At 42.6% G+C, this 15,334-nt stretch overlaps 1 protein-coding gene across 3 annotated transcripts in view; it reads right to left on the bottom strand.

Annotated features, from left to right (window-relative positions):
* Positions 1-15,334, bottom strand: part of MYOZ2 (myozenin 2) — a 28,341-nt gene that overhangs the window by 6,282 nt on the left and 6,725 nt on the right. For all 3 annotated transcript variants that reach the window (XM_039540011.1, XM_039540012.1, XM_039540013.1), the window contains 3 exons: positions 9,420-9,589; positions 5,771-5,900; positions 3,622-3,805 (listed from right to left, as the gene is read on the bottom strand). In XM_039540011.1, the coding sequence (XP_039395945.1) occupies positions 3,622-3,805; positions 5,771-5,900; positions 9,420-9,589 (484 nt within the window). The remainder of the gene's footprint in view (positions 1-3,621; positions 3,806-5,770; positions 5,901-9,419; positions 9,590-15,334) is intronic.

Genomic DNA, 15,334 nt, shown 5'->3' with positions numbered 1-15,334 from the left:
AAATCATGGCACTAACATGTTTGCTGCTGTCTGCTTGTGTGTTATACACTCTCCCCTGCCCTATGTCTTTCTTGTCTATTTAGACACGCTCTTTAGGAGACGGACTGCCTGCTAGACTGTGCTAAGATAGTGCCTGCCTCCTACAAGTTGAGGGCACTCAACACTTGGCAAGAGACACTTAGCATTTTGCAGGATCAGATCCAGAGTTATAAATCAGTAAAGCAAAGCACTAGCCAGATAGACTGGATTCCTTAGTGTTTTGGAAGCAATAGATTGGGAAGGGAGAGGCCTGAGCAAGGACTGATCTAGTTGGAGAGGAAGAACCAGTCAAACCTGCTTGTTGTCAGATGCAGGCATGCTGCAGTGCTTTGTCACCTATAATTCTATTTTTGACATTTTTCCTCACTGGAAAGAGAGTGGAAAGAAGGAGTTAAGTTAATTTCCTATTATAAACTAATTAGCAAAAATAATTCACACTGGCTTTTTCATACCGATTCTTGGATAGATTCTTCCAGGCTGACATTCTTACGTTTGTGCCAGTTAATTCTCCTTGTGTCCCCCAGGAGACTCATCTCTAAAGGAAAGCAAGTGGTTTTGCCATTTCCTATAGAATGTCCATTAGAGTAGGGTACCTCTAATTTTCACCAGGAGCTCCACAGGTTCCTTACCAGCAGAGTCTGCTCAAGGTATCCTCTGAGCCTGTGTATTCTGGTCACCCTGACCACGCGCTCTACTCCATACCACATATATTTTAGACTGCATTGGTTATCTATAAGCCCTTATCGGGGAGGCGACTTCAGCTGCTTTTTGCTACCACAACCTCCTCGTTGGTGGACTTACCAGTGCTGCCAGGCTCCTGTTGTGTAAACTCAACCCCAAATCAGACCATTAGACCTGAGATCTGATCCTGCTGGGAGTCAATTGTTAAACTCCCATTGACGTGGTCAAGATTCGGCCCTGTATTGCAGGAAGGGGCAAATGATACATTTCCACACAAAAAAGTTCTGAATCCTTTTCTAGCTTCCATACACTTCTAAAATAGTACTGATTTAAAGTCATCCTTGTCTGAGTCTTATTCAACAAACCTAACTCATTTCTTCAGGAAAAACTCCTAGTGAAGTCCCATTGATTTCATTAGTAGTTGTGCTTGAGCAAGCAGATCTGAAAGGATCCTAAATTTGTTCTCTAAAATGAAAGAATGTCATTTTAACAAATATAGCTGAATGTACTAAGAACAATCTGAACACTATGTTTGGAGTTCCATGCCAGGCATGCCATCAATCCCACTTCTTCTCTCCTTCTGCTGATTAATGGTGAATGTACCTGTGCGTTGCACTGTACTTGGAATTACCAAGTCCTGAAAGTGATTCTTCCTGGAATGACACTGTGGAACTGGAAACCCTGACTGAGACTAGCTAACACAGTGATGTCATTATGACATCACAACTCATCTGTTCAATTTTATCAATTGCATGTTTCCAGGATTGTAATTAAAGAAACCAATTAGCTAGACACTTTCTGCATTAATAGTGAGTAGAGGTCATAAATATAAAGGTACTGTACACATCAAATAGCCAATCTAGGCCTGACATAGTTTGGTTCTTTCTTCCAGATGGGGCAGGGTATGTTTTTATTTAAAATATGAAGGATTACATCATTCTGCCTTGTATTTTGAATTTACCAGTTCAATTTTAAAAACTTTCTGGATCAAAATAAGACCAAAACCTGAATTTCAGTAGCAGGTTTCAATTTGTTAGAGTAGTTAGTAGGGATGATATTGACCCTTCCCATGTTCAAATGCACAAAACAGAAATATGTACCCCCAAAAGATGCAGTTACACCACGTCATCCTCATGGAAAAACAAGACTGGTAACGATGAGAAATGGGCAATGGACAAAACTTAATCTCCTTGAGGAGGCTGAAAATCTACGGAAGACACCACTGGATATCAGCCAGACCTCAGCTCATATGTGTATAGCAATTCTGCTTCAGTGCAGCCCCTGGCTCTTCTCTTTCCCAGTAATGGCAGCATGTGTCTGACTCAGTTGCTATCTATAAGTGTCTATCAGGTTTTCTGTAGTGCTAGTAACCATAGTAGCTAAACTGTGCTGCTATTGTTTCCATGGTGGCAGTTGTGGTCACATGAGCTCTCCAGTCAGTATCTGTCCTGTCATTTTCTCAGGGGAACATGGCACATTGTTTCCCAGCTCTTCCTCCAGGTCAATAGCTACAACTACTTGTTCATCTGGTGATGCACATAATTGTTGTGAAGCAGATTTAGGGGAGGCTATGCAGTGCCAGGATGTGATAGCTGTATTTTGCCTCCTCATCCCCATAATTTAGGTGAACCTGCGTATCTCCATGGTCCTGAATGCAGATGCTGGTCTTGACAATTTCCTACAGATTTACATTCCCACTATCTCTCATTTTCTGTGGAAGTAGATTGCCACACAGCTGGGTTTGTTTATTTGTTTTTATTTTTTTGGCCAATTTCTTGGTTTGGCTTAGTCAGCGGGAGCTAAACAGGAGCCATTTAAAAAAAAAAGTTTGTGACTTTAATAAAAGAAGTTATTGTGCACAATATGAATAAAAGTGGGAGGCACAGTCTAGATGTTTTTTAAAGCTCCCAAAAATAGTTCCAAGTTCCAACCAATGTCAACATAACAAGAGGTTCAAATGAAAACCACACTATGCCAGCTACTGTGTAAATAAATTCTCATTCAGCTCCCTGCTGGCTCCACACTCAGTACTTTGTTTTTGGTGCCTAGTTTTTATTTTTGTGACCCTATTTTGCAGATTTAAAACTGAAATCTCTTAGTTTAAGATGTTACCAGAGATTGCAATGGCCTGTTAAACATAATGGAGGGTCTGATGCTTCAGATGATTGACCAGCTCCTGTGAGGGCTGAATGCTCTCAGCTTCTCCAGGGTTTTAAGGACAGCAGGTGAGAGTTGAGGGCACTCAGCTCATTGCTGGATCAGACCCTAAAACACAAATCTGTTGATTGTGGATTGTAACATAAAGAAACAAAAATTGATGGTTCCTATTATAGTGCTTATGAACCAAACTCTAACCAGAACTCTCCTTTGCACAGTGCTCTCTTAGGGCCTGATCCAGTGCCCATTGAAGTCATTGGAAAGATCTAATAAACTTTGGATCATGCCCTTGCTGTGTCCTATTTATTCCATCAAGTCAGGTGCACTGGAACAATTTGTATAGTAGGGGTGTTGAAAGCCACTGAACTAAACTGTAAACCCTGTATATGACGGAAATCACTTCAAGCCAGGGGGTGCGGTAACACCCCCAGCATCCCTAGTTCTAGCACCTATGCATCAAATTCCTCATTTAATTGGATATTGTGTTCTTCTCTTACTTTTCCTTCTTTATTTAATTATTTCTTAGTCTTTTACTATGACCTTCCTCTTGTGATGTTTATGCTAGAGCTTATTTTAGAATCCATTCTTTAGATTTAGACTAATTGTGCTTTCCCCTTTAAAGTCTTTGCTGTGTGTGCATGCGCACATGAACCAGTTTCTTTCCATATAGTTTGGTAAAAAAAAATTCCACTTCACATATGTATTTCTACCGTCCTGTAAAATTTATCTTCCTTCCTAAATTACCTGTTAAAGCTCCTGTAGTCAGGCAGTTCTGGCTTTGCTTCAGGCTTAAACAGTCTAGGGTATAAAGCCTCCAACAGCTCTGGGTCATTGCTGATGGCTTCTATCCAGGGGGACTGATAATATTTTGGCACAGAAGTAGTGTTGAACCTCTCAGGAGGAATTTCCTTTAGTGGTCCAGAATATCCTTCATGGAAATAAATGAAGGATAAATAATTATAATCAGGCATTGCATTTTATAGCACTTTTCACCCAAGTATCTAAAGGGGCAATTACACATATTAATTAATACTTACTCCAGTCCTATGTAGTAGATAAGAATTATTATATACCCATTTTATAGAAGGGTAAGCTGAATAACAGAGAGGGTTAAGTTACTTGTCCAAGACTACATAGGAGTAGGAAGCAAACATAGGGGATTTGTACCACTTTAGTTAAACCAGTGCAAAGGGCTTTGTAGATGCTCTTATTTAGGTTTAAGGGTTTATTTTGGTTTATCTTAAACCTGTTTCTTGTTGATTTAAGCTGGTTTAAACCAAAGTACCAGTATCCATATAGCCTCTTGCACTGGCTTACCTAATTGAGTTTAAAATCAAACCTTTAGTTAAAATAATTCAATTCTGCCTGTAGACTAGTCTTTGGGTGGGCTTTTTAAAAGCATTAAAAGGAGTTAGAAGCACAAGTCCAATTGCCTTTCAGTGAGACTTGTGCTCCTAATCCCTTAGGCACTTTTGAAAAACCATCCTGTATCCCTGGTTCTCCATTGTCTTGCACCATGCAAGCAAATGAAGAATCAGACCCATTCTCAACCTCACCAGTGAGGGATAGATTCTTACATCCTTACTCCTGTTGATCAGTACCTTACTACACAAGTAGTTCCATTGACTTTAGTGGGATTACTTCCATAATTAGGTGCTACACAACAGGTGTAAGGGTGCAGAATCTAGCCCTTAGTATATACCGTAGTTGAGAGTATTAAAAACAGGAGGGGGTTGTCCTAAGATCTGAGCCAAAATTATTTGTTGGAAGAAGAGGAGAAATTATTCCTAACTTTTTACCTCACTAGGTTTCTAATTCTCTAAATTAACTCTATTGCTCCATTTCAGCATAAAAAACACTGTTTTGTTTCCAAATCAGAAAAAATCAGAGTTCAGACAAATATTTTCTGCAGACAATGATCACACCTCAACTTTGGAAACAGAGACTGCACCATTCACATTGTATTGGGCTTATGGATACACAGTGTACTAAAGCTCTGAGTACTTTTAGCAATCACTGATAGAGTGGCATTGATCCAGTTCACACTGGCTGGAAAAAGTCTACACAAAACATGCATGCACTGAATAATGCTGAACAAAGAATGACTTTGTAAAAACCTCTGCCTGCTTATGGATAATTCAGAACCAGGAAAAAGAGCTATATTCACTGAACAAATTATTTGTCACAAATTATTTGGCCAGCTCTAATCTTTAGTCTTCCATGTAGCTCAGGGCTTTAAATAAAGAAAACAGGACCCTTGCAACCAAGGTCTTTAAAATAGAAAAATATCTCTGCAGCCAGAGAGACAAATTCTCCTCTCAGCTATTCCCACATAAAGGGCTCAATTAGAACCTGCAGTGACTTCAGAGTCACATTTAGAAGCTGTAATAAAATTAGTGATGCTGAAGCTCAGATGGCTGAAAATTTTAGTGCAGATAGACAATTAAGATTAGTAGGATCAGATCAATGGGGTTATGCAGATTTAGGGTCTGATGATCTGGCCCTAGATGTTTATTCAAACTTATCAAATATACTTTGGCCTAAATGTTTCCTGGGATTTCTAGTGTTTCATGGCATTAATTAGCTCATAGATATCATGAGAATAACCTCTCTCAATGTATCTATGTATTTCCACTTGTGTGTGAAACTAGACAATAGAGGTATGTGAAGATTTTTATAAACCATACTGAAGCAAGTTAACTACTCTGATTTGCATTTCAAATCAAAATTCATATAAATTCTTTACAGTACTTCTGACCTCATTTGAATCAATTTGCTGATCCCTAATAAATATCCCATTAATGATCATGTAAAAAAATGCTCTGCTGTTTTCTGTGCTGTGAAATAGCTGAGTACTCAGTACATGCACAAATTACAATAGTTTGTAGTTTACCTGGTGCAATATTTTCAGGATTTGGTGGGCTCCGTGGGTCAGGTGTATTAGGAGGTGTCATTGGTGCATGCTGTTGGCCAGCTTCGGCATTGCTAGTTTCCATTTTAAAACTCTGCATAGGTTCACTACGCTGCATTAGAAGAGAAACAAATACCATTGATATTACATGCATATCAAGAGATGATATGTGACTCTCTGAAGCAGGGAAGTATTATCCACATATTATAGATGGAAAACTGCATAGGGGATACAGTAAGTGACTTGCCCAAGGTCACACAGGAAGTCTGTGTTGAGCTGAGAACTGAACCCATCACCTAGTCAAAGACCCTATCTACTAGATTAGTGTATCTCAGCATTTTCATGTTGGTGACCCCTTATTCAAAGACAAAAATGTTTGTGAAACCCCCCACATGTACTATAAAAGTAAGAGCAAAAAATGTATTAATGATAACAATGATAAGCCTATATAATTTAGGTGTGTCTGTGTTTCAAGAGAAATTCAAGAGAATACTAGATCTTGAAGGGTAAGTGTGTATGGGGAGTGGGGGAGCAAGATTTTCTTTGGTTTATATTGCAATAAAAATTTCAATGTTTTAGGACCCCTACCCCCTTACTGTCTTTCATGACACCTCCCCTTCCCCACAGTTCACGACCCCACTGGATGAGAAATACTGTCCTAGACTGAACCTAGATCCTTCCTATTCTAGGATTCAAGCAATCTGGTGGGTTAATGTAAAAGCCATTGATTCTCTATAAATGCTTTTTGTATACCAATTGAAAATGCATCAGCCACACAAAAAGTCTATACACCTTTGTGGGATTGTTTTTTCTTGTTTTACAGTAGTCACAACAATCTTAGTGCAGGCCACTTCTTGGAGATTTTTGATAGGCTGGAGTTATCCCCACCTCTCATCAGGTCATTAGTTCTAAGGAAACATCCAAAGCCTTAATCATTGTTTCTTTAAATACAGAATCAGGGGCTTGTAAAAAAATAGGCAGTAACTTATTTTAGCAATGAGAGCCAGTCTAAAAGGAACTTAAATATAGAGTGTGTTGGAGTAGGATTTCCTTAAGATAGAAAAAAACAAACAAATACTTTTTTTTTAACTTGAAACAAAGGAAATATTTTTGATCAGGTCAGTACATTTTAGAATGCTCTTAAGGTATCTTGAAAATATCATTTTAATCATAGCAGGCAAAATCATCCACTCCAGAGTAAGCCACAGAGTGGATCAAGGCCACACAAGTGCTGGCCGAACATGTACTTAAGGGAGGTCAGTAGAAACTAAAAAGGCATCATTCTTTTCTTTCCCCAGTGTGTGTGTGTGTGAATATGAATGGCTCAGCTTGCTTTGTGGAGAATACCAAAGAGGGAACAGAACAAGGAACGGACTGCAGAAATCCTATGTGAGTTATAGTGCTAGTATCAGACTTAACTTTGGCTGCATAGCTTCTATTACCTATTGCATAAGGAGTTAACATGCAGCTGCGGGGGAGGGAGCTGTCAGCAGCATATTTCCTCAGGAACTGGCCAATTAAATCGGTTTTATGGCTGCTTTGCATTACCAGAGCAGTGCAAATCAGCCAGAGTGTATTGGTGAATCTGGCCCACAGGTTTTCAAAATCTCAGGCCCACATCCTCAGTAGTGTAAATCATTCGTTTCAATGGAGCCATGCTAACTTACTCCAGCCCTCAGATTTTTCAGCTTAAATAAATATTAAATCATAAGGTCAAAATGTTCAAACTTGGGTGCCTAAAAGTGGACTCTTTAGGATGGGATTTCTAAAAGTGCTCAGTTAACCGTTCTTTCTTGAATAGGTAACAAGGCAAGATATTGGAGAGTTTAGGTGTGATACTGAGGATTTCAATCCCTGTTTATGAATATAATCTTATACTATCTGATTGCCATGGACTCCCTCAGCATTCTGATTAGTATGGGCAGCGGGGAATAGGGAAGGCTCTTCTACTGGTCTGCTACCCAAAGCTCCTCATCACGAACTGGACCAAAAGCTTCCAGGAATCCAGCAGATGATACTGTTCTTTTATTGCATTTTTTTTCTGATGAATTATTAGTACTAATAATTCTGTTACTCTGAGACCAGTTCATAGTATCTTAGCCAACCTGGCTTCAGTATAGTACCCAACCCTCCCCACATGTTTACAATTGTAAAAGAGTTGCTAAAATGGCTTTTTCAGAGCAAAATACCCAATGCTGTGGTGCAACATATAGTTTTCCTTAACACCTGGTGCTTTGCCAGTCCTGAGTAATGTGCTGTTCATCCCATATTCATGCCAATAAAAATGTTATACTACATCACATCAATACCTTATCTGTATCTATATCTATATCTATATCTAATCTATCTATATATAATTTTTCTTGCCCCAAATGAAGAATCAGATCCAACTCCCATTGAAGTCAATGGAAGTCTTGATTCACTAGCAGTTGGACTGGACCCAAAAGCATTAGTACCACCATCTGAAACATCTTTGTAAGTTTTAAAAACTGTTGGGGATGGGAATTGCTATTTAGCAATAAATGTTTTCTAGCTTAATTAATAATAATTATACTTATATATACCGGTACAGCTCTCTTCATCTTCAAAGCAGTTTAAAGATGCTGGGACAAATTGTGCTCCTCAGTCACATGCTTTCATAACTGAAATCAGCGGGGAAGTATCCAGGGAATTGAAATGTAGACTTTAGTGCATCAAGAACCTGAACCAGCATTGAAGTCAATGGGGCTACTCACTCACTTACAGTTAAGTCTGTGTTTAATTGTTTTGCTAGACTGGGACTGAAATGCTCAGAACCTTGCAGGAGAGAGCCCTAACTAATTAAACTTCACAACACACCTCAGGGGTAGGTGAATCTGTAAATGTAATTATCGCTATTTCTACAAATGTAGAAAACGAGTCGGAGAGGTTAGGTGTATTACCCCAGGCCTCAGAAGGAATGAGTGTCAAAACGAGTATTAGAATATGGAAGCATCTGATTCCCAGTCAGCAATTCCTACTATCCCGCAAATGTGCCTCAACCGTATTCCTTAAGGGCCAGCTCAAGGGGCAGTTTTGTGCCCATGGCCCATTTAATTCCTTACTCCTTTCCTAAGAGTGCCAGCAAGGAAGACTATTAGTGCCAATTGCACAGGTGATGTTACTGACTAGGAACTGGAATAAGACCACCAATCTATTTTTAATAGTAATAATAACAATAATAATATTAATACTTGCTGTTTATATAGAACTTTGCATCTTCAAAGCCCTCAGCTGTTATTAACAAAGTAATACTTACACCGTTCCTAAATCACCAATCAGCTGTCACATGGTAATGACTTTTGGTCACTACTGACCTGAGTCATATTTGGATGTGAATACTTTCAGCCTGAGGCCCTGGAACCTTGTTGTTCCATTCTGTGGGACCTAAAAGTAGCACCCAGATCTGAGCCTTTTTTGATTTGTCTAGAAGACCCCAAAATGATACAACTCACTTTGTGTTTCACACTGGCCTTGTTCCAGGTCATGGTTCAGTTCACATCTTTTCCTAAAGCTATGGATAATTCTTGCAATCAGTACCATGCAAATCATAGTTAACTCCACACCGGTCTCATTGTACTGTATCTAGAAACTTGTAATACAAAACACTCACATTCCTTTGCTTATTTGCTAAATAATGATAGTTTTCATAGGTGTACTTGTCAGATCTCCTTTGACGCATCTTAAATAGCCTTGCACCTCTGTTGCTGAGTATTGATAGTTCCTCCACCATGATGTCTCTGGGGATGCTGATTTTCTTTCCAAGGTCTAGGCCATCTGACTCTGTAATACAACAGAAAAACATATGCCTTATGGAATATTCTTCTCTGCTTTCCTTAAATGCTGCTTTTTGCTAAATAATGCTTATTATTATATTCCCTATATCTGTAGTCCAACAAGAAATGTACCCCCATTCCCCAGTAACATCCTCATGCTTCATGCTGTATTATTGAAATCACTCATTTTTCGGGGAGTTATGAAGTACACCGTAGCCTGGAATGAGCTCCTAAACCACTGCACTGAGAGCCTGATTTACAAAGGTGCTGAGCACACACAACTCCTGTTCATTTCAGTTAGAATTGTAGGTGATCAGCTCTTCTGAAAATCAGGCCCTTGGTATATAATATAATTTCTTAGTGATCAGTAAAATCCTACTTTCACTGAAGTCAGTGCCAAAACTCCCTTTGACTCAGTCCTGGACCCTTCATAAATCAATATATATCCTGGACTGGAAAGAGAAAGAACTCCTCAGCCTATTTTACACATATCTTCCTATTTCTGATTGCTTGCAATAGTTTTTGTCTCAATGATTCACTCACATTCAGATTTTTTAGAAAAGTAAGGCTAGCTACCTACTGTAACAGGTTTGTATTAGCTGGGAGCCACTACTTAATAGTTTTATTTAGAGAATTTCAGAATAAAAGTCCAGTTTATGAAAATGAAAGATGTAACAATGAATTAAAATATGCTTTTAACAACTTTTACATGATTTCTGCAGAATAATTATCTATTTTTTCCATGCTGCAATTGTTTAACAATTCTCATTAATTGGAAAATTACAAGCAACCCTTTTCAAAAGATTAACAAATGCTGGAAATCTAATTACTGCTGTCAGTGTTACTTAGGTCCCTGCTTGGGAAAAAAGATCATTTCCGTGGCTTTACATAGTAACCCTGGGGCACTTTGATAATTAATATGCATGCATGGGTGGTGGTGGAGGGGGAAGAGTAAGCTTGCAGGCAGAGAGCCCTGTATGGCATAAACTTCATTGTCAGTCTTATGGAGAAGTTCTGGAAGTTGGGCTACTAGTGGCACTGAGTATGCTGACACTGCTTTGAAGAACTCTGTCATCTGGTGTCCTCAATTTTAAAGCCCTTTTTTACTCTTTACACCATGATAACTTCAATGCTTAGCAAACTATTTTGTTATTAATTTATTTCTGCCAGAGTTTGGAAAGTAGCCTTTGTCACATGTGGCTGTAATTATATCATCCAGTAAAAATAACATTGTTGAGAATCTTCTCCTACTTTGTCATTTACAATTACCCATGCTCATCATTTTAATAATTGAACTAGGGTATGTCTACTGTGATGAGGCAAGGCCAGATGGCTACAGTAAAGTAGTGAGGAATAGGTATGTTAGCCCCAGGCTAAACAAATCCCTGGTACCATGGTAACCAAATGGCAGTTGCTCCAGGTTAATCAAGACACCTGGGGCCAATTAAGATCCTTCTAGAAGGCAGTGAAGATAGCTACATTGATTGGGACACCTGAAGCCAATCAAGGGCTGGCTGGAACTAGTTAAAAGCCTTTCAGTTAGTCAGTGAGGTGCGTGTGAGGAGCTGAGAGTGAGAGTTGCTGGAGGAGTGAGGAGTACAAGCATTATCAGACACTAGGCGGAAGGTCCTGTGGTGAGGATAAAGAAGGTATTTGGAGGAGGCCGTGGGGAAGTAGCCCAGGGAGTTGTAGCTGTCATGCAGCGGTTACAGGAGGCACTATAGACAGCTGCAATCCACAGGGCCCTGGGCTGGAACCCGGAGTAGAGGGCAGGCCCGGGTTCCCCCCAAACCTCCCAACTCCTGATCAGACACAGGAGGAGTTGACCCAGACTGTGGGTTCCACCAGAGGGGAAGATCACTGAGGTGAGCAAATCTGCTAATAAGCGCAGGACCCACCAAGGTAGAGGAGGAACTTTGTCACACTACACTGGCAGAGTTACATTGCTGGCAGTTACATCGCTGCTCAGAGAGCGCTGAAGGGAAACCATTGTTGTGTGTTCATACTCTCTGCTGCCTGCGCAATAGTGTGTTCACACTTGTGGCCCTTGCATCGGTATTTGGAGCGGTGCACTCTGGGCAGCTATCCCACAGAGCATCTCTTTCTCTTCTGCCGCTAAGAGTTCCGGGAAGGTGGAGGGGGTCATGGGGCATCCTGAGTCCTGTCCCAATGCCCCGTGATGCACTGCTTCACATCTCAGCAGTCCCTGTGCTTCTATTCACATTTGGCACCATCTTTCAATTATTTGTGTACTGCGCGCTCTGCCTCTTCAGTCTGCAGGAATGGATCCCGCACTGTTGACCAATATGCTGCTCACTCTCACTAACACACCATGAGTGGCAGTGGAGTTATTCCTTAAAGTACAAAGGCAAGAGCAGTTTGACATTGATCTCCCCACGCATAGTAGCTACGGCATGAGATTGCTTGTGGCATTCACAGGGGTGCTGACCACAGTGGAACGCTGTTTCTGGGCTCGGAAAACAAGCACTGAGTGGTGGGATCACATCATCATGCATGTCTGGGATGATGAGCAGTGGCTGCAGAACTTTCGGATGAGGAAAGCCACATTCATGGGACTGTGATGAGCTCGCCCCAGCCTTGCGGTGCAAGGACACGAGAATGAGAGCTGCCCTGCCCATGGAGAAGTGTGTGGCGAGTGCACTGTGGAAGATGGCTACTCCAAACTGCTACTGATCGGTCGCTAACCAGTTTGGAGTGGGAAAGTCGACCGTTGGACTTGTGTTGATGGAAGTGTGCAGGGCCATTAATTGCATCCTGCTCCGAAAGACATGACGCTGGGCAATGTGCATGACATTATGGATGGCTTTGCACAAATGGGCTTCCCTAAATGCAGAGGGGCGATAGATGGCATGCATATTCCAATTCTGGCACCAGACCACCAAGCCACCGAGTACGTTAATTAGAAGGGGTATTTCTCTATGGTTCTCCAGGTGCTTGTGGATCACCTTGGGCGTTTCTGGCCTGTTCGGGAACCTGCAAACATTGACTTTCTTTCCAGACCACAAAATCACTGTAGGGAAAGTCGAAATGCCCATTCTGATCCTGGGAGACCCTGCCTACCCCTTAATGCCGTGGCTTATGAAGCCATACACAGGGAACTTTGACAGCAGCAAAGGGCGGTTCAACAACAGGCTGAGCAAGTGCAGAATGACTGTTGAGTGTGCTTTTGGCTGTTTAAAGGCCCACTGGCACTGCCCATATGGGAGGCTGGACCTGGCTGATGACAATATTCCTATGCTTATAGCCGTCTGCTGTACACACCATAGTATTTGTGAAGAGAAGGGTGAAAGCTTCACTCACGGCTGGACTGCTGAGGCTCAGTGCCTGGAGGCTGAATTTGAACAACCAGAGACCAGGGCTATTAGAGGGTGTGGGGCCAAAAGGATCAGGGAAAGCCACTAATATTTGTTGCTATGCTTGGGAGTGCAGTGCTTGTAATGCTAGGAGGTGATTGTGATTGGTGCAGACAACGCACTGTGAAGGCTTAAGAAAATTGCCTGTTTTGCAGGGTTTTGTTTGCTTTCAATTAATGGAATAAAGATTGCTTTCAAACAAAAACAATTATTTTATTAAAAAACAACAACCGGAGGAGAGAGACAAACAAATAAACACATCAGCACTGTGGGGGATGGGGGAAGGGAGGGTCCCAGGTGGAGGTGGGGTCCTGGGACGGTTAAAGATTTGTGGATGTCCAGGTATCATATGCAACCTTGTCCTTTGGAGTACAGTGCAGAGGGACAGGTGTTGAGTGCAGTGGGTACTTGGAGTCCACAGGGCTGGACTGTGTGACGGGGCAGGAGTGGAATGTAGCGGGTACAGACTGGAGCCAGGAGGGATTGATAAGAGTGTGTTGGCGGTGTCTGGGGAGGTGCATGTGAAAGAGTTTTGCGACAGTGGCTGCAGGGGAGGGCGGGTGCGGAGCTGCTTGGTTTGCAGTCCTAGTAGCACTTGGAGTGTGTCTGCTTCGTGCTCCATAACATTTAAGAGCCATTCCATGGCTTTGTTCTGATGCACTGCATTCTCCTTTTGGTTCCTCTTCTTGCTGTCCCGCCACTCCTTCAGTTCTTGTTTTTCAGCCGCGGAGTGCATCATGACAGAAAGTCCTCTTTAGTTCTTCAAGGCCACTTTCTAATTGTGCACAGCCGTTCAGCCAGTGATAACAAAGTGGGAGCCTGGGCTCCCAAGGTCAGATCTGTGAAATCAAAATGCAACATTTTACAGAAGCAGTATTGTTTGCAACACACAGACCACTGATTCAGTTATTTAAAACACAGCCAATATTCACATACCTGCCAATAACTGGTTGACCCCAGGCAAGCACACATGAGCCATAGGACCCCCAAAATGGTGAGTAACCACAGGGGCATGGGAAATCAGTGTTCCAGGACCTTGCTGTACACTGAGCACGTGGCTCTTGGGGAGAGCCAGCACTGTAAGAGGGGCCTGATAATCATTCCTGTCCCCACATTTTCTTAGGATGTGATCATAATGGAAGATATCTCATTGCTGAGGATGAGCAGGGAATCAAAGGAGGGTCTTCTCCAAGACCACGACTTCCGCCCTGGCCCTTATGTGGCTCGCTTGTGTGCAGCAATGGTCCCCCTTCCCTACCCCGTGATGGCAGAGTGGCGTGAGAAAGTTACCATTAATGGGGCAAGAAACAAAGCAGCTCTGCCAAAGAGCCTGCAGCAGTGGATTGCCCAGTGTCTCCATGAGAGTTTCCTGGAGATCTCTGTGGCAGATTCCAGTGAAGTTAGGGAGTCAATCAGCAGCCTGTTCCACCGCTCAGACTAGGCATGTGGTGGTACGCACATCATACAGACACAAGCCTGCTTTCTTCAACCCTCCTGCCCCCAACAACTCACTTCAGCAATTCCCAAAATCAATTCCACTTACCACGGGCCTCCTCTCCTGTTTGTGTTTCGCCAAGCTCCAACCCCTGTGACTGGCTAGCCTCCTCCGGGATAGAGAAGAGCTCCTGGCTGTATGCATCTCTGACCTCCAAGTCGTCCTCTGCCTTTGGGTCTCTCTCCCCCTCTACATCCTCATCCAAGATTCCCTCCTCCTGGCTTGGTCTTGACTGGCATGCGAGCCACCAAAGTATCCACAGTGGCCTTCGCAGTGGAGGTGGGGTCACCACCGAGTATCACATCCAGCTCTTTGTAGAACCGACAGCTCGAGGGGCAGCTCGTGGGCACAGCACTGGAGTGGCGGTTTGCCTCCCATGCCTTGTGGTAGGCATTCCGCAGCTCCTTCACTTTGACCTTGCACTGCAGCGTGTCCCACTCATGGCCCCTTTCTGTCATTCATTGTGAAATCTGCCCATAGGTATAATTCCTACGACTGGAGCACAGCTGGGACTGGACAGCTTCCTCTCCCCAAATGCTGGTGAGGTCTAACAGCTCGGCATTGCTCCAAGCAGGGGATCGCCTGGTGTGTGGAGCAGGCATGGTCACCTAGAAAGATGTGCTGAGACGACTGCAAGCATCACCGAGCAAACAGGAAGGGGACTTTACCCTCAGGAATTTAAGGAGTGGGGCTCACGGTTGGTCACCTGAGGGCAAGGCCAGTTCCAGGCACCAGCAAAGGAAGCAGGTGCCTGGGGCGGGCAATAGAAAGGGGCGGCACTCTGTCTGTTACTGGGGCGGCACGTTCGGGTCTCCAGTGGCAATTCAGTGGCGGGTCCTTCAGTCCCTCACTTCCTCTTCGGCGGCAACTCTATCGCTCCACT

Source organism: Mauremys reevesii, linkage group 5 (assembly GCF_016161935.1).
Source record: "Mauremys reevesii isolate NIE-2019 linkage group 5, ASM1616193v1, whole genome shotgun sequence".
Classification (NCBI taxonomy): Eukaryota; Metazoa; Chordata; order Testudines; family Geoemydidae; genus Mauremys; species Mauremys reevesii.
The sequence above is the reverse complement of the archived record's forward strand: the minus strand, read 5'-3'. Positions and strand labels throughout refer to the sequence as shown.